Here is a 20,588-nt window from a genome sequence, read left to right as displayed (position 1 = left end):
TCTTTAGTGTTACACCCTCTCCCCCTCCCCATGACCAGTCTGATTAGAGACAAAGTCTGCCACCCCAAATGGATCTACTGAGACTTACGTAGTTTAAAGACAATTCTAGTCATCTTGTTCAAGTCTTTGGAGAAATCTTGCCTAATTAAATCATTGGCATAAAGCAGAATGTTTAAAATCCATGTTCCAAAAATAAATATTGTAAAACATTACTTATTCTGAAAACACTAAAATTACAGCTTTAATGCAAATTTTGTATTTATTGGGAAGCATGCATTGTATCCCTAAAGTAAGGCATAATCCTTTACTTTTTATTCTTCAGTCTTCCTGGGACATAGACAAGTGATGAAGAAAATTTAGACAAAGAGAGATTCAATGACTTTCACAATGTAAATCTGTAATAACTCCCCATACTACTTCTACTTACATCAAAGTAATGCTTTCAACAGCCTAATGATTAAAATATAGATATAGATTTTGAGCAGTAATGGGATTAATGTTAGTAATAGCTTTTTTTATTTGAATCATTTGATGAGATTCATAAGTTTAATATTACATTAAAATTTATAGATATATTTGAAATAGTAATTCATAAGACTTTAATTATATAGATTGCTTCACTTTGCACATTCTGTTTTGCCTTGTGATGTTAAAATATAGATTATTTTAAAATACAAAACAATTTTCATGATCTCAGATGCTTAAAGATTGTTGGTATAAAATAGTGTTTTATGCTGATTAGGATTGCTTTTCATATTATTTGAGTTACATTAATACCCCATCAATATTAGATGCAACTTGGTAATTAATTATGGTATCACAGCTATCTTGGAGCATTTCTTGTCAAGTAATGTCATATGATACAAAAGGTTGTGTTGTCTCCTAATGGATTTCCCGGTAATATGAATCAAAAGTCTAGCAAATGTTTTATCACACAAAGAACTCCCTCCATCTTTTCTTTTATATCCTTCCTCATCTTTTCCCAGTACAGTTTTATGCATATTTTCTTTCTATAATTACAGCTATGATGTCATGTTACACAACCTATTTTTTAATTTACATTTTTAATCCATACATTCTGTTGACATTTCCACACACTAAATTTTCTGTAGTAACATCATTTTTAGTGAGTAGAAACTATTTTATTATGTGGATGGGCTATAATTTAAGGAATCTACTCTTGCTGTTTTTTTTCATATTTAAAAAATAGACAATATCCATGTAGCTAAAGTTTGCATACATTCACAATCATTCCATTTGGCTAAATTCTTTGGGAGTATAATTAAGTTAAAGAGAATGTAACATTTTGATATTGCATCACAGAAAAGGCATGTTTCATGTCCACGTACTTTATATAGAGTGTCCCAAGACATTTACAGGGTCTGTAAAAAGCCCTGACAGAAAACATGCATTTCATCAGCTTAAAGAGAATAAGTCTATTCAGTGAAGGGGACAAGTCAGTCAGAAATTCTGATAAAATTTCCCTTTAGAATAAAGACTATTAATAAATTTAGTGAAAATTATGAGATTGTCACACATAGATCCAAATAGTTTTGATGATTTCGTTTTCTCTGTAAGATATGTGAAATATAAATCATATCGAATCTTCATTTTTCTTTTGATGAAGGATGACATTTAAATGAAATAAACTAAAAACCTATTGATTATATTTAATATTTTTAGGTTTTGTGCATTTATCCTTGTTTTCAAGATGAATTCAATTCAAAAGATGACTTGAATTGAAAATATTTTTATCTGTCTCTTATTTCCAATGACATTAAATCATCATTCATGTGATATGTGTTTCTTAAAATGGGTCTATTCAATAAAAAGATTTAAAATATTATTGGCAGGAAACTGGTCATATTAAGATTGAGTTATCCAGTGTTGTATAATAAATTGCTAAAACCGCTGGCAGCTTAAAACAAAAACAGGTATTAGCTCATCCATTATATGAGCATCGCAAAACCAAAAACAGCTTAGGTGGTTGGTCTGGCCCAGGGTCTCTCATGAAGTTGCCAGGAAGACTGCTTCTCAGATCACTTTATTGAGGCTAAAGGATCTATGCTAAACTCACTCACATGAGTGCTGGCAGATCTTAGCTCCTCACCAAATTAATCTCTCTGTCAGGACAAACATGGCTTCTCCCAGAATGGGAGATCCCAGAGAAACAGTGAATGGGGAGGAGAAGGAGAGTAAGAGAGGGAAAGAAAGGGAGAAAGGGGTTATTTATTTAAATAATATGACTGTAAACATGTATCATAAGATATTAATCATAACAAAATAAATGATGTCAGTGTTAAGTGTAGCAGAACCCAACAATTTCTTTTGACTGTCAGTTACCTTGTTTTAGCATTAAAATTACTTTATCTTCAAATGGCTAAACTTAAATGGAATTTAAATTTTTTTCTGATTCCTAATTTTAAAAATTCTTGTTTTATTGAGACTATAAATCAAATTCTAATTATTTTAAGTAAAAGAAAAAACAATTACATCATCATTTTTATAAAATGTCTAATCATTTTGTTGTGTATGAATCCTTTCCTGTAAATACTTATCTTTGATAATAAAAGTCTTTATTTTTTTTTGTGAAGTTTTATCATGGTATCTTCTCTCCCGGGGGTTTAAAAGGAGAATTTCTTCAATAGTATCTTCATATCACTTGGTACCTGAGTTGGATTGATGTCCTGTCATGGGTGCAAAGGATTCTGTTATAACTTTAATATAGCCTGTTTTGTTGTAGAGTTTCTTAAAATAATAGAGACATAACTAACTGTATAACCTTTTCTTATTCTAGGTCCCCTAAAAACCCAGAACAGAAGATCATTAAGAGAGTCATTGCTCTTGAAGGAGATATTATAAAGTAAGTAATCTGTTGTTTTTGAGTAAAACTATAAATATCTAGCTTTTCATTTAGTTTTAAATTACATTACTTGGAAAGTACATCTCAATTCAAAAGAGGATCAAAGCTTCAAAGATCTTCCAAAGGAACCGGTACATCTGTACCAAGCATCGCAATCATTCCAGGATGTAAGGCAAACTTGAACTTTTGATCACATTTTTTCATTTAATCGTAAAGTGTGAGATATAAAAATTAAATGTGTTTTGTAAAATAGGCATTAAATCATTATTTTTTAGGTATTAAATTAGCATTTCATTTTAGATTATGCTGTCAAGGACCACTTTAGTTAAGTTCAGGAACATTTAATTTTGTTAGCAAAAAATACTATGGATGAGCTTTTATAATTTAGGCATACTTCAGAGATATCCCGCGTTCATTTCAGACCACTGCAATGAAGCAAATATTGCAGTAAAGCAAGTCATCAGAATTTGTGGGCTTCCCAGTGCATATGAAAGTTTTGTTTAAACTATACTCTAGTCCAGTTCATGTGCAATTGCATTATGTGTAAAATTACGATGTATGTACCATGATTTAAAAATACTTCATTATCTGAGCCTTCAGCAAATGTGGTCTTTTTGCTGGTAGAGGATCTTGCCTCACTGTTAATGGATGTTCATGGGTCAGGGCGGTGGTTGCTGAAGCTTGGGGTGACAGTAGCAATTTATTTATTTATTTTAATATTTATTTATTTACACAAGATCCGGGGTCAGACCAGCTCGTGGGAGGGTGAGAAGATTCACAAGAGACAGAGTAGGGAACAGAACAGGCAGACTGATGAAATACACTGCTGAAGGGAGCAGCGAGAGAGACAGAAGAGGTCTGCCGTGCCATATGGGACCCTCGCCAGCCAGCTGGGATTGAACCTGCACTGCAGAGACTGGGGACAGCTTCACGGCACTGCGCTCAACCATCTGCGCCACCAGGGGAGGCCTAGCAATTTCTTAAAATAAGACAATAATGAAGATTGCTGCAAAGGTTGACTCTTTCGTGAAAGATTTCTCAGTAGTATGTAATGCTCTGTGCTAGTATTTTGCTCACATTAGAACTTCTTTCAAAATTGGAGTTAATCCTCTCACATACTACCACTGCTTTATTAACTAGGTTAATGTAATACTCTGAAGCTTTTACAGCAACTTCATCACAGTAGCTTCCATCTCAAGAAACCACTTTCTTTGTTCATCCATTAAAAGCAACTCCTCGCCTTTTCAGGTTATATCATGAGTGTTAATTTAGTTCCATTTTCAGATTCCACTTCTGATTCTAGTTCTCTTGCTGTATCTGTCACCTCTGTACTTACTTCTTCCACTGAAGTCTCGAACCCCTCAAAGTCATCCATGAGAATTGGAATCAAATTCTTACAAACTCCCATGAATGCTGATATTTTGACCTCCTCCTATGAATCATGAATGTTCTTAATGGCATCTAGAGTGGTGAATTCCTTTCAGAAGGTTTTCAATTTACTTTGCCCAGAACAGAAGAATCATTGTTGATACTAATTATAATCTTATGGAATGTATTTCTAAGTAATAAGAATTGAATGTCAAAATGGCTCTTTAATGTATGGGCTGCAGAATGGATGCTGTGTTAGCAGACATAAAAACAACATCAATCACCCGTGCACTTCCATCAGAGTTCTTGGGTGACCAGGTGTATTGTCAAAGAGCAGTGATATTTTGAAAGGAATCTTCTCTTTTTCCCCTGAGCCATAGGTCTTATTAGTGGCCTTCAAATATCTAGTAAATCATCTTGTAAACCAATGTCCTGTCATCCAGTCTTTGCTGTTCCATTTATAGAGCACAGGCAGGGTAGATTTAGCATAGTTCCTGAAGGTCCTAGGAATTTCAGAATTGTAAATGAGCATTGATTCAGCTTAAAGTTACCACCTGCATTAACTACTAATAAAAGAGCCAGTCTGCCCTTTGAAACTTGGAAGCCAGGCATTGACATCTCTGCTCAAGCTATAAAAGTACAAGATGGTTTCTTCTTCCAGAAGAAGACTGCTTCTGAAACTATTGTTCAGTGCAGTCACCTTTATCAATGATCTTAACTAGATCTTGTGGAAAACTTAACTGCAGTTTCTGCATCAGCCCTTGCTGTTTTACCTTGTACCCTTAGGTTCAGATGGCCCCTTTCCTTAAACCTTGTGAGCCAAACAATGCTACCTTTAAACTTATTGTCACCAACTTCATCAATTCTGACTTTACAGAATTGAAGAGAGTTAGGATCTTGCTCTGTATTAGGTTTTGAATTAAAAAAAAACTGCAACAATGGGCCTCCCCAGGAGGGAGCACAGTGGTTGAGCCCTGGGCTGTGAAGCTGCCCATAGCCTCAGCAGCGCTGATTTGATCCCTGGCTGCCATCGAGGGTCCCACATGGCATGCAGCCCTCTCCTGCTGTGCCCGCTGCTCCCCTCAGCAGTGTATTTCAGTCCTTCTGCCTGTTCTGCTCCCCTCTCTGGCTCTGGTGAATTCTCTCACCCTCCTGCACTTCTGACTGTACCCAGTGCTTGTATAAATAAATAAATAAATATTTTTTTTAAAACAAAAAAGAAAAGAAAACGGCAACTGCTTTGATCCTCTATCCAGACCACTAAACGTTCTTCATATTGGCAAAAAGCCTGCTTCAATTTCTTTCTTTTTTTTAAAGATTTATTTTTATACGAGAAGCGGGGTATAGGCCAGATGTGCAGGAGGGTGAGAGGATTCACTGGAGACAGAGCGGGGAGCAGAACAGGCTGACTGAAGAAATACACTGCTGAGGGGAGCAGCGGGAGAGACAGGAGAGGTCTGCTTCACCATGTGGGATTCTCGCTGGCCATCCGGGATCAAACACGCACTGCAGAGGCTGTGGACAGCTTCACAGTGTGGCGCTCAACTGCCTGTACCACCAGGAAGGCCCTCTTGCTTCAATTTCTTATTTGTTTGTTCACTGAAGTAGTTCTTTAATTTCCTTCAAGAACTTTTTCTTGTCATTCACAATTTGGCTACCTGTTCAGCACAGGAGACCTAGCTTTTGGTCTATATGGGCTTGTGACCTGCCTTCTCACTAAGATTAATCATTTCTAGCTTTTGATTTAAATTGAGAGACATGCAACACTTTATTTCATTTAAATAAATAGAGGCTGTTGTAGGACTATTACTGGTCCACTTCAATGCTGTTGTGTCTCACTGAGGAGGGAGGCCAGAGAAGAGAGAGAGGGCTGGTTGGTGGTGCAGCCAGAACATATACCACATTTATCAATCACTATTTTGTAATGAGCATGGTTCGTGGTGCCCCCAAATGATTACATTAATAATTTCAGAGATCACTGGTCACGGATGTAATAATTAAAAAAAATTAAAATATTGTGAAAATCATCAAACTGTGACACAGAAATTTGAAAAGAGGCATGCTTTTAGCAACATGGTGCCGATTGATGTGATATAAGCAGTGTTGCCACAAGTTGTCAATTTGAAAAAAATGCAATATCTGCAAAGCACAATAAATTGAAGCTCATTAAAATGACCCATGCCTGTAACAGAAATTGGTGGAAATGGAAAGGTTTGTGAAACAGAAGCTTTTGTCTTAGTGATAAAATTTGTAGCTTTTGAAAAGACCATTGTAATATTCAAGTGTTTTAACAATATATAGTAATGCCTTATTTATTCTACTTCTTATAAATCTATACCAACACTGGGAAATTTAGCAAGTAAGTGGGGGATGTAGTATAATACATGTCATTTTGGTTGCTCACTTAAAAGGAGCTGTGGCCAGGTCTATACAAAGTGAGAGCTAACATACTTTCAAAACTATCGAGGATATTTTTTGATTCTGTTTTCCCAAAAAGCTTAGTCTTAACTATCTATGCTAATGCTAGTGCAGATTAAACAATTAGACTATAATGAACCTCTGTCAGATTTAGAGTACCTCCACTGTGGAGCAGTAGCTAAAAAATGAGATTACCAAGGCTGAAGACTTTCCTACTTCCTACATGGCCTCTAAAAATTCCTTGATAATTAATTAGAAAAAGATTTGTGTATTTTAAAATGAAATAAAAAATTTCTTTCCTTTGAATCTTTAGCAACTAAAAACCCTAGGTTTCTTGGCCTTTAAATAAGTACTTGAATCTTGCTCTCTCTCTCTCTCTGTCTACCTATTCATACAGTAGTTTTCTACTAGAAAACTTGAAAGTGTGATTTACTGTTATGCTTATATTTTTTCTCTGTGACCCATTTTTAACTATGTTAGACTATATCTTAAAATTTATTTTATTTTATTTTATACCTGCTAACGATCTTTTTTTTTTTTTATTGAGGTAATATTTGACTTGCAACACTGTTTATGATTTTGAGGTATAAAATCACACCCCCACCCATCCTTTTCTACCATTAAAAGTCATCTGTCTATTGATGCCCTAACTCATAGTAGGCAAGCGCTATGGTCTGTCATGTGGACTTTCCAGGTCTATTGTCTAACATGTGGTCCTGACATCTTAGGGACTGAGTTATACTTACTATAGGTTTGAATTACATATAATTGGAGTATAGAGAGGGAACCATAATCTCTCTTTTTTAAAAAAAAGATTTATTTATTTATGCATACAGGAATGGGGATACAGGCCAGAGGTGTGGTGGGGTGGGGGGGAGAGGATTTAACAGAGACGTAGTGGGGAACAAAACAGGCATATTGACTGAAATACATTGCTAAGGGGAGCAATGGGCAAGTCAGGAGAGGTCTGCTGCGCTGCGTGGGTAGCTCCCTGCGTGGGGATTGAACTTGTGCTGCAGAGGCTGCGGATAACTTCATAGATTATGTCTTAAACCCTTGCACCACCAGGGAGGGCCATAATCTCTTTCAAAGACTTAATCCAGTCCTCAATTTAATGACCTGTTAGTTAACCTCCTTCAGTTTACGAAACAAAACAAATAGGTTTGTATTAATGCATAGCTTAAGAACACTTATGTTAAACATAGCTGAAGATGCAAGGATTGTGAGAGCCAAGGATCAGCAGAGCCTCACTGAACAACAGAAATGGCAATATAGCAGGACTTCTGGTTTCTGCTTACTTGTGTATTCAGCCTACTTGTACATTGCTTTTGCCTGTCTTGTCTGTGTTTCAGTAACCATTGCCAACTGCTCACTTCTCTGGGTGTGCCTCATGTTGAAATTATTTGACAGAAACCTGAGTTTATCCTGTGAAGTCTGTCTACCTGACAGGTCTTTGGGATGGATGGTCTTTCCTGGTCTAGTCAGCTGTGGCTAGGGAGGCCAGTCACCTGGTGTAGACCCAGGTGAACCTATTGGGAAGGGCTCGTATGGCAGATACTGTGAGGCCTCCCAGATTTGGACAATGCGTTTAGTGGTCATTTGCTCAGCATTACTATTTGAAACCTTACAGTGAGTGAAACTATAATGTACTCCACTAGGTCATGGCTATACCATTGCTCTCTGGGGAGATAAACTTTTTTTTTTTAATTACAGAAATTTAAAAAATGTTAAATTCAAAATATTATAATGAGCATCCTTGCACATACATCACTTTATAGCTAGAAGTGGAAATATTGGGCCAGCACATGTTCTTGGTGTTGTTATTTTTAGTTCTAAGATATACAGTCAAATTTCCTTCTGATGAGATTTATGTACATTTATACTCTGTTCACATTTGTGTACATCTATGCTCATTTATCAACACTTATGTGAAATACCTTTGTCAAAGGAAGAAACAAATACCTTGATTTTAATATCATATGCAATGAGGAAGTTTTGAAGTTTAGATACAGAAGTCAAAATACTTCAAAGCAAATTTTAAAGTTAGTTTGAGATGATCAGTTTATATTTCACTTAATCTGTCCACTGCCAGTATAGGCCTTAGAACCATTCACTTAATGTGCACTGCTCTAGACCCTGGAGAAACATAAGAGAACAAAAGAGACAAGGTCCTTATCCTCATGGGACTTACATTCTGGTGGTTCAGAGAAGACATTAACAGACAAATATCTCGCCCATAATGAAATTTCATGAGCTGGAAGAGCTATAAAGAAAATAAAGTATGGCGCCTCCCCTGTGGCACAGCGGGTTGAGCACAGTGCTGTGAAGCTGTCTGCAGCCTCTGCAGCTTGGGTTCGATTCTCAGCCTGCCAGGGCGATTGCCACATGGCAAGACAGACCTCTCCTGTTGCACCCGTATGCAACAGAGAAACTCTCCTGTTGCATACTGTTCTACTCCCTGCTCTGTCTCTGGTGAATCCTCTCACCCTCCTATGCCTCTGACCTGTACCCCAGCTATTGAATAAATAAAAAAATAAGTCTTAAAAAAAAGAAAAGAAAGGAATGGGTATGTAGAGTGATGATGGGGCTCTGGGACTGCTATATTAGGTAGGATGTTCGCTGTAAATCTCTCTAAAGAGAAGGTATTTGAGCAGACAGCTAAATTAAGGGAGGGAGAATGAAAGGCATACTAGTATTTCAGAGAAGGTAGTGCAGACCAAAGGAATAATAAATGCAGACCTGTGTTGGATATATATGTTAAGTGAGTTTAAGAGGCCTCAGGAAGTCAGCCTGTTAAATCTCACTGAAGGGGGAAAATTGAGGTAGGAGATTATTTCTAAGAGGTTTGTAGAGACTTGTGAGACACAATAAGGACTTTGAGTTTTATTTTAAAGGGTTAGCCAAACAGTGGTGGGTTTTGAAGGAGGGAGTGATGTGATTGGATCAGAATGTTTAAAGGCTTCACTCTTTCTGTTGTGTGGAGAATGGATAAAAGGGAGACATTCTAACCCCAGTAACTAGTCAAAAGAATTTTTTCTCTCAAGAAAATACTATCTAGCTTCTTCTGCAAATGTTTGTTTATGCCATGAATGATGACTACTTTGATTTGTTACTTTCAGAGTGACTCATAAAAGTAGTCGCATTATTTATAATCAAAGTCATTATGATTTTATTGACAAGGTGAAAAGTGGAGTTGAAGTATTTCTTCAGAGAATTCAGCCAAGAGATGAGACTTTAGGGGTCTGAACTTTCTATAGTGATGTCAGTGTTGATTAAAATCACAAGTCAATTGTTTGTGTCTCTGAATAACTGTGCTGGGCATGCAATCACTTTCATAATGTTTGACCAAATGGGCATGCCTATCTATAATATGAACAGTAAAAAGCTAATGAAAGTAATATTAAGACAGATCCATTAGTTCCAGCAAAATATTTTTCATAGTTATTTGCTTTTCCTTATTAATTTGTTATGACTCACACAGAAGCAAGTTTTTAGAAAAGGATAAAATGAATATAAAGCTCTAAACTGCAGAAAGTCAATACGAATCAACCACAGTTGAAAATTTTAAGACATCAACTTTTTTATTGGTACACTCGTCTTTCTGTTTCACAGATTTTCTCAGCTTAGTCAGAAATGAAGCCTGGCATCATTTCTTCTTTTCCTTGGTTAAATACACTCAGTAGTTATTTGGAATCTAGGATTCCTGATAGTTAACCACCTCATAAAGTAATTAAATAGTTGTTTTAGTATTCAGTGAAGAGAGTAACCAGAAAAGTTATCACCTACATTTAGGGCACTTTTGAGAATGAACAGGGATGATCCACATTGTTTCGTTGAAATAATCAGCCTAAATGGGGCTGCCAAGACACACTGGAGCAAATGGTTACCATATGGATGAAATGTGATCTACTTTTTTTTTTTTTTTTCTATTTAGTCTGTGGCCCTCTGTTTTCAGGAGAGTTTCAAGAAGTGTTTATGAGAAACAGAATCACTTCCTGGGCCCTGTGGAGGAATTAAGTCAGGCAGGATCAGTGGCATTGTGGAGAAGATGTCTTGTGCATGATACTGTCATTTTCGTACTATGAGTGCATTGCAAGACTTTCTCTAACAAATATTGATATTGCAGAGCAGTCTGAGGAGGAGAGTCATCAGACTCATCTCACTGCAAAAATATTTAAATAATTCCTCTTCAAGTCTAGAGACTGTATTGTAAAATGTCAAAACACCCGAATTTATTAAAAATAACTTTCTGGTATTAGCAAAAAAATCCATTGAATCACTAGAAATTAAACATTTTAAAGCTTGTTGATTTTAAATGTGCTACTGAAGATACAGAAATCAATATTAGCCTATCACAGATGTTTGAATTTTATTATGTTCCAGCAAATGATGAAGCTTTATAGGAAGAAAAACAGAACTAAATTGAGTTTTCCTCAGCAAAACTAAAAATGATGCTTGTTTAACAACTTTTTTTATGGTTGGTGCAGTAGCTTTGAATAATAGAAGAGTAATATATCTGTAGGGCTCTTTTTGGAGAGCATGTATTGATTTATGACATTTTTGGAAGATTAAGAATTAGGCATGGATTTTTTTTTTTTTTAAGAGTGGGTGGGCTCAATAACAAGAACAGGAAGTGCAAATTAGCAAACAATAAGTGGGTGGCCTCAATAGCAAGAACCAGAAGAGCAGATTACCCAGCAATTAGAGATTGGATTCAGTAACAAGAACTGGAAGTACAGCTTAGCAAGCAAGGGGCAAGTGGTCTCAATGACAGCAATGCATTCTGTCCTAAAAGGAAGGACAAAATGAAAAAGAAACTTGTATATAGAACTGTGATAAAGATTGATGAGTAGAATATTTTACAGCATGAAGCTAAATGCTTTTCTTTATAGTTCTCAAAGGGAAGTCAGGCATTTTTGACAACAGGAACATATTTATACACTAGGTCCTAGTTGTTGGTAACTTGAATAAGTTTCCAGGAATATCTGAGACCCTTTAGCCCGATTTAATATTGTCTTGGGTCTTCCCGAATTGAAATGGCATGGCACTTCCTTGTTTAGTACTTAGGGCTTAATGAATGCTATCATTAAAGCTGAAACAGTGCAGTTAAGTGTCCTAGGATCTTTTAAAGGGCTTAGTTACTATTAAATAAGAGACAGTTTGTGAAAAATCATTCATTTTCCTCTGATGTCAGACTGAGAAATTATTAACATATTCTGAGCATCCGTACCTTGTTCTTGGCTATATAGTTATACTTTTATTAAGGAATTATAGATTGCTTGATAAACTATGCCTTTTTGAAAATTACTTGTCACACTACTGCTGCATCAATGAATAAAAATGAAATTGCTATACAAACTGTGAGGCTTAGCAATAGACACTCTTTTTAACCATCAGTGAGTCATTACCTTAAACATATATATATAATGATTGTTTAAGATCAACTTATTTCTGTTACCAATTTAGCAATGTATGGAGGTTTCCAGCAATGTATGGAGGTTTCCACCACACCAAACATTGTATTTACATTTTTATCCAGGAGCATTCAAGAGTTGCTGGAAGTTACTAGACCAATTAGATGGAATTGCTTTTTCCAATAATGGTAACATGCATTGTTGTACTACTATCCCCAGTCCTTCAATGTTTTCTCTGCTTTCATTTTTACCCTTCTCTTAAATAAGACTTTTCTTTAGATATGAAAATCTTCCATATTTATTCATCCATGGACAGCCATTCCTTTGTGTAGAGATCATAAGCACAAACTATGAGTTAATATCATTTTGGTTGGAGCTCAGCTTTGCTACTTATTGTGTTACTTTGCCAAATTACTAATTCTTTATACTTTATTTTCCTCATTGGTAAAATGGAAAATTGAAATACTGCATACTCCATCAAGTTGTCTTGAAGATAACATGGAATAATGGATATAATTTGGATAACACAATGCCTGGCATATAAGTATGTGTTCAGTAAATACCAGACATTATTAGTAGTAATCTCTGTGTTTTAATCACTATCAAGTGCTTTTATTGTTTACAATGTGCTAGGCTTTATGGTGGTTTCTGCTGATATACACATTCAAGTCATAGACAGTTCTGAAACTTATTTGGAAGGACAACAAAGAAGTACAGTACCACAAGAGAATTGCGACCATGGAGATGAGCTTAGCCAGAGGCACAGCTCGTTGACTAGAGGAAGTGGGCTCTGTTACATACAACTTTGGGGTTGATGGTTAATATCTACAGTCTTTTCCTTAATTACAATTGCAATACAGGAATAGTATTGAAGATTCAAATAGTCTAGTATATAAAGTAAAATAGAGGTCCCATTTTCTCTTAACCCAATCATTCCCCAAGGTATCTATGGTATGCATCTAGCCAATCTGTGTCTCATAGTAGGAGATGCAAAGGATTAGAAAAATATTTATACAGGAGTATTTTCTTTGAATATTCCACACAAAAAAATCACTTGAGTTATAGATACAAAGATTGATGTTTTCAGTGTGTTTGTTACACAGGTGTAGAGCACTGGCCTACTCATATACCTATACTAGGCAGTTATTTGGAAATATGACGGTTCCAGAATTACTTATTTAATAAGGCCTGTCATAGTCCTAACAGTGATATTCACAATGATACCATGTACCTAGTATTGGGTAGCAATGCTGATTGACCTAGACAAAATGATTTATTGAAAATTAGAGGTAAGAATCTAAAAATGAATATTAAATGATGTCCTTATTATTTAAGATTCTTGATATTAAACTTTCCATATCTATAAGGAAGTAGAGAGCCCTCCTGTCCTTTCTGGTAATGCATGGACTGAATGAAATAACTGGGATGCTTCAGGTAGAAAATCCTTTAGCTTGCTTTAATTAGGAAAAGACCACTGCAGTAGGGAGCCTAGCTCAACCCTCTGATCTGTCTCCATCCTCATCCATATCTCCTTGCTTCTCTCTGAAAGATATGTTTCTAACTTTGATGTTTTTCAATAAGCTTCTTTTCTTTCTTCATAGACTAGCTTTAGAATTTTACTCCTCAGTTCTACCAGGAGCCTCTCCCAGCTCCCCCAACACAGATTGTGTGAAGTTCCCTTCGGGAGTCCAGTTACCTAGCAGGGAGCACTTCACACCTGGAGCTAGTTAACGTATTAGTGTATTAGCCTTTTTTGCTGCTGGCTTAATTACATTTCTTAGTAGCATAGCTTTCTGAAGTTGTGAGCTTTAAATAAAAATATAGAGAAATACTAACTTTTGTACATCCTTTGAACAAAATATTGATTTTTATTTTTTTCTCTGATCAAAGTGATGTAAGTCTGTCAAATATTTTGAAAAGACATATAAGTATAATTATCTCAGCAGGAGGTTAAGAAGATTGTCTTAAAATGCCTTTTTTAAACTAAGCTTAAGAAGAATGCCAGAAAGATTCAAGAATATTTCAGCATGAATAATTACTTAATAATTAAGGAACAGATAACTCTATTTTTGTGCAATTTCAGTTAACCTTGTTTTACCTTAACATTGACCACTATTTCTCTTGTAAAATGTTTAGAGGAATTATTCTAGTCAAGAAGCAGGTGTGTTTAAAGTACTGATTTAATTTGTTACTGGTGCTATTAAATTTTTATATAATATTTTTGAGGTTTTTGGTGTCTAAGGATAATGGGGGCAGCATAATAGAGTAGAAGGCGTGTTACGCTAGGAATAACATGGTGGATTCAATTCAAGCTCTGTTGCTTACATACCTTTGGAGAGTTATTAACTTCTTTGAGTTATTGTTTTTTTCAAAAAATCTTTCTATTTTCAGTTATTTTGAAACCCAAGTAAGAGAAAAAAATATATGCACCAGTACTTTGTTAACTATTTGTTTCCTCAGAGCTTAGCAGAATGCCTTGCCCATTTTAAATTATCAAATATTTTTGTATATTGTTGAATAATTTGATTGTATTGCTAGGTTAACATATCATTCCATATTCTGTAAACCCTAGATTTGTAAAGAAAACCACTTTTAAAACAGTGTTTAATGGTTCACCATTAGTTTAGGATGCTATAGAATTTACAGTACAGTTTCACACCTGGAAAGTGTATATACCACACCATTCCCACCACCAAATACTTCAAGTGCCATTCACCATTATCAAATTGATCGTCTCTCCCAGTTCTTCCCAACCATCTTCCCCTTCCTCTTTGGTAACCACCATGTCTTTCTCAGAGTCTAAGAGTTATTTTTGTTTAGCTTTGTGAGTTTGTTTGCTTATTTACTGCCATTGCTTATATGAGTGAAACCATCTGGTTTACTTTACTTTTCTGACTTACTTTACTTAGCATAAATTCTCAAGTTCGTTCCATGTTGTCATGAAAGGCAAAAAGAAAAACATTTTTAAATTTTTCATGCATATAATCAATCAGGCTAGTATATGTGGAATCTTGAGCTGTTTCTTCCTGTCCATTATAATTACTCATTGGCAAGATATCCCATTTATGGTCTTTCTAGTATTTGTCCCTAATTATATCTATAATAGAAATTATACATTTTCCTGTAAAAGGTCAGATAGTAGTTTTCACTTGCTGACTCTATTGTATCTATCTTTACTACTTAAATCTTCTATTGTAAGATGACAGCATTTATAAATGATGCATAAAATAAGTCTTCCAATAAAAACTTTATTGACAAAATAGGTATTAGACTAGATTTGGACCATGGGCCATAATTAGCTAATCTTTGATCTATCATTTCTACTTTCATACCCTTAATTAGAAAATGCAAACCTTACATCTGGTCTTGAGCAATAGTTTAAATAGAAGAGAAGCATTAGCCTAACAGCAGTGGGCTCCCTGGTTATATATTGGTGGAGAAACAGGACACTGGGAGAAAAAAAATATTGAGCTGATAATCTAAGTAAGATCATTGCTGAATTGCTAAAAGCCATGTGGGTGCACATGGACAATGAAGACATTTGTCGAGCAGAATGGGGAGAGCTATTACTGCTAGACCCTATGGAAGAGCTTCACTGGGGAACAACCATATGCTCTAGAAAATAGTAGAGTAAATTTTTTTTAAAGATTTATTTATTTATGCATACAAGAGCTGGAGTACAGGCCAGAGGTGTGGTGGGTGAGAGGATTCACCAGAGACAGAGTGGGGAACAGAACAGGCAGAATGACCAAAGTATACTGCTGAAGGAGCAGTGAGCCAGGAGAGGTCTGCTGCACCATGCGGGTTGCTCCCTGGCTGGCTGGGGATCAAACTTCTGAAGTGGCTGCGGATTTCTTCATAGGTTGTATCTTAACCCTTGCACCACCAGGGAGGCCCTAGAGTAAATTTTATTGTACAAATAGTTTCTTCTTAATATAAAGGAATGGCCCTGCAGTGGGGAAAATTCTACCTGAATACTACCTCATGCTATTTACAGCTCCTCTTTGAAGTCCATTGGTAACACTCCAGTTATCTTTTGGCTGATATTTTAGCTCAAACTGTCTATGCTGGACCAAACCAACAGGATTAGATGGAGTTACTACCTAGGGAATTTTTAAATAGTAGTTCAGTTCCTAAAATCATTTATTGTGTTATGGAAAATTTTCAAATGCCATCTAGCTTATTCTGAGAGATACTTATATAGTACAAGCAGTAATTATTCCCATATTTAAAAAGTTGACTTTGAAACTAATGTCTGATTTTGCAGCTTTGTAAAACTGTAAAGTGCTTGTTGACAGAAGTATTAATTATAAATTGTTCATTTTAAAAGTCTTTCTTGTTTTTTTTTTTCTCTGTAAAGTGATCCTGCGTGAGAATCTAAGTGATTCATGCTAGCAGAACTAATAAGATTTTGAAACCGATCATCCTCATAGTTGTATTCAAATGAGAATTTGAGTGAAAATAATTAAAACTTTTTTCACCACTAGGGAACTGTTACCATGTTCTTTCAGAAGAGTGAATTGTGTGATGAAAGTCGTATGTTTGGGGTATGATGAGTAGCAAGTCATTAACTTCCAGCTTGTGCAACTGGACACCTGGGAACCAAGGAGATTTTCTACTTTGCTTATTACACAAATAAATCCTCCTTCCTGCCCATTATGGGGTACCTTTTTCTAATATGCAGCCTGGGACAGGCAGTGATAAACACTAGTGTCCTCTCTGCCGCACCTCTAGTTGTATCGAGACTTCTCACAAACATTTCTGGAGTCTGGATTTCAATTTTACATACATCAAAAAGTAAATGACTATTTAATCTTTTACTCTAACATGAAGAGGAGCAAGTAATACTGACTGGAATGCAGTTTAGTACGATGAAAAGCCAAACTGAAAGATTTTCTATTTGAGATGAAAGTATAATAAGCAGTAAGCTTTACAAAAGCATGGAATATGATAATAGAAGAGGGAACGAATGAATGGATTAGAACTTGGTATATGTATGGAAAAGTAAGGTGACCTTTAATGGATTTCAGTGCTGTCTTGAGGGATTATGTAAATCAAGCCTGAATTCTAAATCTAATACAACTATCATTAAAATCAAGAGAATGCTCACTGCATGATGGAAATTGAAATAACTCCTAACTTTATAATGTTTTGAACCCTAGTTTTCTCACTTGACTTTCAATAAATAATACTTTTTTTAAAATTAAAGCTTGCAACATCCTTAGCAATAAAAAGGAAGGAAATCAGGAGACTATATTAATGAAACTTACCCTAGCAGAGTATGCAAATCACTGTGTATTAAGCTGGCAGTGAATATCAACATAATTTTCATTTTTGCTCATATGAAAGTTAACAAAAATGTTTCTTATCACTGTTTACATTTACATTGTTTTCCTTGCTCATAAGAATGAATATTTCCTATATGTATTAATTTTTAATTTTGTTTTCTAAGGAGTGTCTATTCCAGAATTGCCCATTAAAAAAAAAAAAGGTAGCGGGCCTCCCCGGTGGTGCAGCGGTTGAGCACTGGGTTGCGAAGCTGCCCGCAGCCTCTGCAGCGCCGGTTCGATCCCCTGCTGCTCCCCGGCCACCAGAGGAGGGTCCCACATGGCGCGCAGACCTCTCCTGCTGCCCGCTGCTCCCCTCAGCAGTGTACTTCGGTCCTCCTGCCTGCTGTGCTTCCCGCTGCTCTGGCTCTGGTGAATTCTCTCACCCTCCCGCACTTCTGACTGTACCCAGTGCTTGTATAAATAAATAAATTAAAAAAAAAAAGGTAGTAATGTTTTCTTATCAGTTTAAATATATATGTTAACTCCTTTTTTGTATAGATTAACATTTTCTCCAGTTTGTGATTTGCCTTTTAGATTTATTAATTTACATAGATTATTTAAGAAAAATGTTTCAAAATCATTTAATTTTACTTTTCGATGGTTAAAGGTCTATGAGTTTTTTGAAATGTCAGTTTCAACTTTAGAAACTGATTTTTTTGACATAACTTTTATACAGTTTTCTATTGTAAGCTAATACTATTAGAATGCTAATACTAATCTAGGAATTTTGTAATATAAATGGGAGCTCACCATAAAGTCTGCAATACATTTTTCTCAATATTTTAAAGTTACAATAATCTAGAAATGGTTTATCACTGAAGACCATAATATTTCTAAGTGCATTCTCTAGATAACATAGCTGCCATGTAGTGGACCACAGTGTTCTAGCAGAGTTGTTGTTCTAGTTTTTCAAAGTGTGATCTCCAGACAGCAGTATAAGCATCGCCCAGATCTTTCTAAAAATGAAAATTTTGATTCCTACTCCCATGATTCTGAGTGAGGAACTCCAGGCTGTTTTGGTTAACCCAAATTCTGATGTAGGCTGACATTTGAGAATATGTTCTAGTGTTAGTTCTCTCACCATTAATTGAACTTGAACTGTGTGCTTCAGCCTGTACATAGGCTTTTGTCTAATCAAATATGAAATGATTCTACCTTCCCACAGACAATAATGTTTTAGATCACAAATATCAATTTTCTTCAAGTTGGCCGCCATTGTCTCACTGCTTAAACTCAACCTCAAATGATGGAAATTTCGGTGGGAAAGACAGAAAGCTCCCTACTCCCTTTGAGGACTTGAATGGAAGTGTCAGATCATGATCACCACTTCCACCCCAGTCATCTTTTTAGTAATTCATTCCCACAGTCTTTACAATCTCTGTCTTCTCTACCATCTCACTCCTTTTCGTAAATGGAAAGCAACTCAATAAATTTGAGGGCCCATGGATTAAATGATTTCCAACATGTCTTCCAGCTCTAAAATTCTATGATTTTTTTTTTTTTGGTAGAAGAGAGGAAAGTTGTTAAGTTTGTGGAAGAATTAACACCAGAAAGAAGAATTTCCCCTTCCCACTACTGGGCCATTCCTGTGGCTACAGTTCTACCTGGAGGCATCTTAGACACTGGCTTTGGAGGTTTCCCAAAAGGAGAAAGCACAAGAAGCAAATGAGGGAGAACTTTCTCTCACAGTGCCCAGAAAGATGGGGCAAGAGGTCTTCATTGTTTGTCCCTAGATATTGCAATTACCTGTGCCCTAACTGATTTCCCTTTCTTACTCTTATCAATTTATCCTCCACCACTCCTCCACGGGATGATACTGTAAAAATGTACATCTCCTTATGCTTCCCTCCCTCAGGAACACAGTGGGTGCAGCCCCTGGTGATCTGGTTCCAGGGTGTCCCCCTAACAGCCTTTTCCCCCAGCGTGCTCTGGCCGTACTCAGAGTTTAGTCTCTTGGCAGTAATGCCCCTTTTCATATACTGTTGCCTTTCCAGGAAGCACTCGTTTGTTTTGCTCCTTTTGTTTTATTTTATCCTGGCTAACTCTGACCCAGCAATTCCATTTCTAAGATTTTGTTTGGTAGGTAGACTGTGGTTGAGCACAGAGGAGTGTGTGTGAGGGAGTTCATTGTGGCATTGTATACAGGAGTGAAAGACTGAAGCTGTCTCATGTACGTCAGTACAGGTGAGGGCATTGTGGTGCATTTATAAAATAGAACACTCTGGAACAAAAGAAGGAAAAGATAGATTTATGTGCACGCACATGCACACATATACTTCTTTCTGGGTGACAATCAGATATCAGGTCCTGCCCTCCACTGCTACCCACACATTTTTTTCTAGGACTTTGTTCCCACTTTCTTTGCAGTCTAAGCTGCTAAGGAGATGTTAGTGGACATGTCAGTTTTGCTTTAAGAAAACAAACAGGAGGGCTTGAGGTTCAGGAATGTGAGGGGGATTTTCACTGTGTACCTTTTAATACTGTTGGTTAAAGTTCACCTTGAGGAATGGCCAGCTCCCTGTCTGTCTCCTCTTCACAAGCACATATACGCACCCTTGTGTAAGTATACATAAGTAGATAAATCCTTCCACTTGCACACATACATGTAAGCATGTGTGTGTAAACGAAAGATTCAGTTCAGGCATTTCTGTCTAAAATCTTCTGCAATTGGGCTCAGATCTAGTGTTCCTACTCTGTGACCACACTTGCTCTGTCATAACATTTACCACTCACAGAGGGCACTTTTTCACTCTCATCTTCCCCCTACCTGTGCCCTAGACCCATGTTCGAGCACACACACTCACCATGGAGCCCTACTCTTCCAGATTTAAAAGTGCTGGCATGCAGCTCTACATATGTCGGAATGCATCCTGCGCGGGGCTCACCCTTCTCTAAAACCCATGTAAAAAAATATCCTGTGCCCTTATCCCTACAGAAGTGACTGTTCCCTTCTCTGTATACCTTATTGGCCCCACAGATGCAAAATGCACCTAATTATATTAGAGCTGGTGGTCTGTGCATCTCTCTACCTGTGAGCTCCCTGGACTCAAGGGCAGTGACTTATTTCTGAAGCCAGCATCCAGCAGAGCCCTGTCTTGTGGCATCTAGCATTTTGAGAGTGTGCTCAATAAGCATTTGTCACATTTAATGACTTCAGAAAGCACAGTGCAATATTTATAAAACTTCAGTCCTGAC

General features: G+C 36.4%; 1 protein-coding gene across 8 annotated transcripts in view; it reads left to right on the top strand.

Annotated features, from left to right (window-relative positions):
• The window catches only part of IMMP2L (inner mitochondrial membrane peptidase subunit 2), a 732,784-nt gene that overhangs the window by 483,035 nt on the left and 229,161 nt on the right, over positions 1-20,588 (top strand). For all 8 annotated transcript variants that reach the window (XM_054692558.1, XM_054692555.1, XM_037511708.2 and 5 more), the window contains one exon: positions 2,798-2,863. In XM_054692558.1, coding sequence (XP_054548533.1) covers positions 2,798-2,863 — 66 coding nt within the window. The remainder of the gene's footprint in view (positions 1-2,797; positions 2,864-20,588) is intronic.

This window comes from Talpa occidentalis, unplaced genomic scaffold (assembly GCF_014898055.3).
Source record: "Talpa occidentalis isolate TD23 unplaced genomic scaffold, MPIMG_talOcc4v2.1, whole genome shotgun sequence".
In the NCBI taxonomy this organism is placed as follows: Eukaryota; Metazoa; Chordata; class Mammalia; order Eulipotyphla; family Talpidae; genus Talpa; species Talpa occidentalis.
This window is presented reverse-complemented; position numbering and strand designations above follow the sequence as displayed.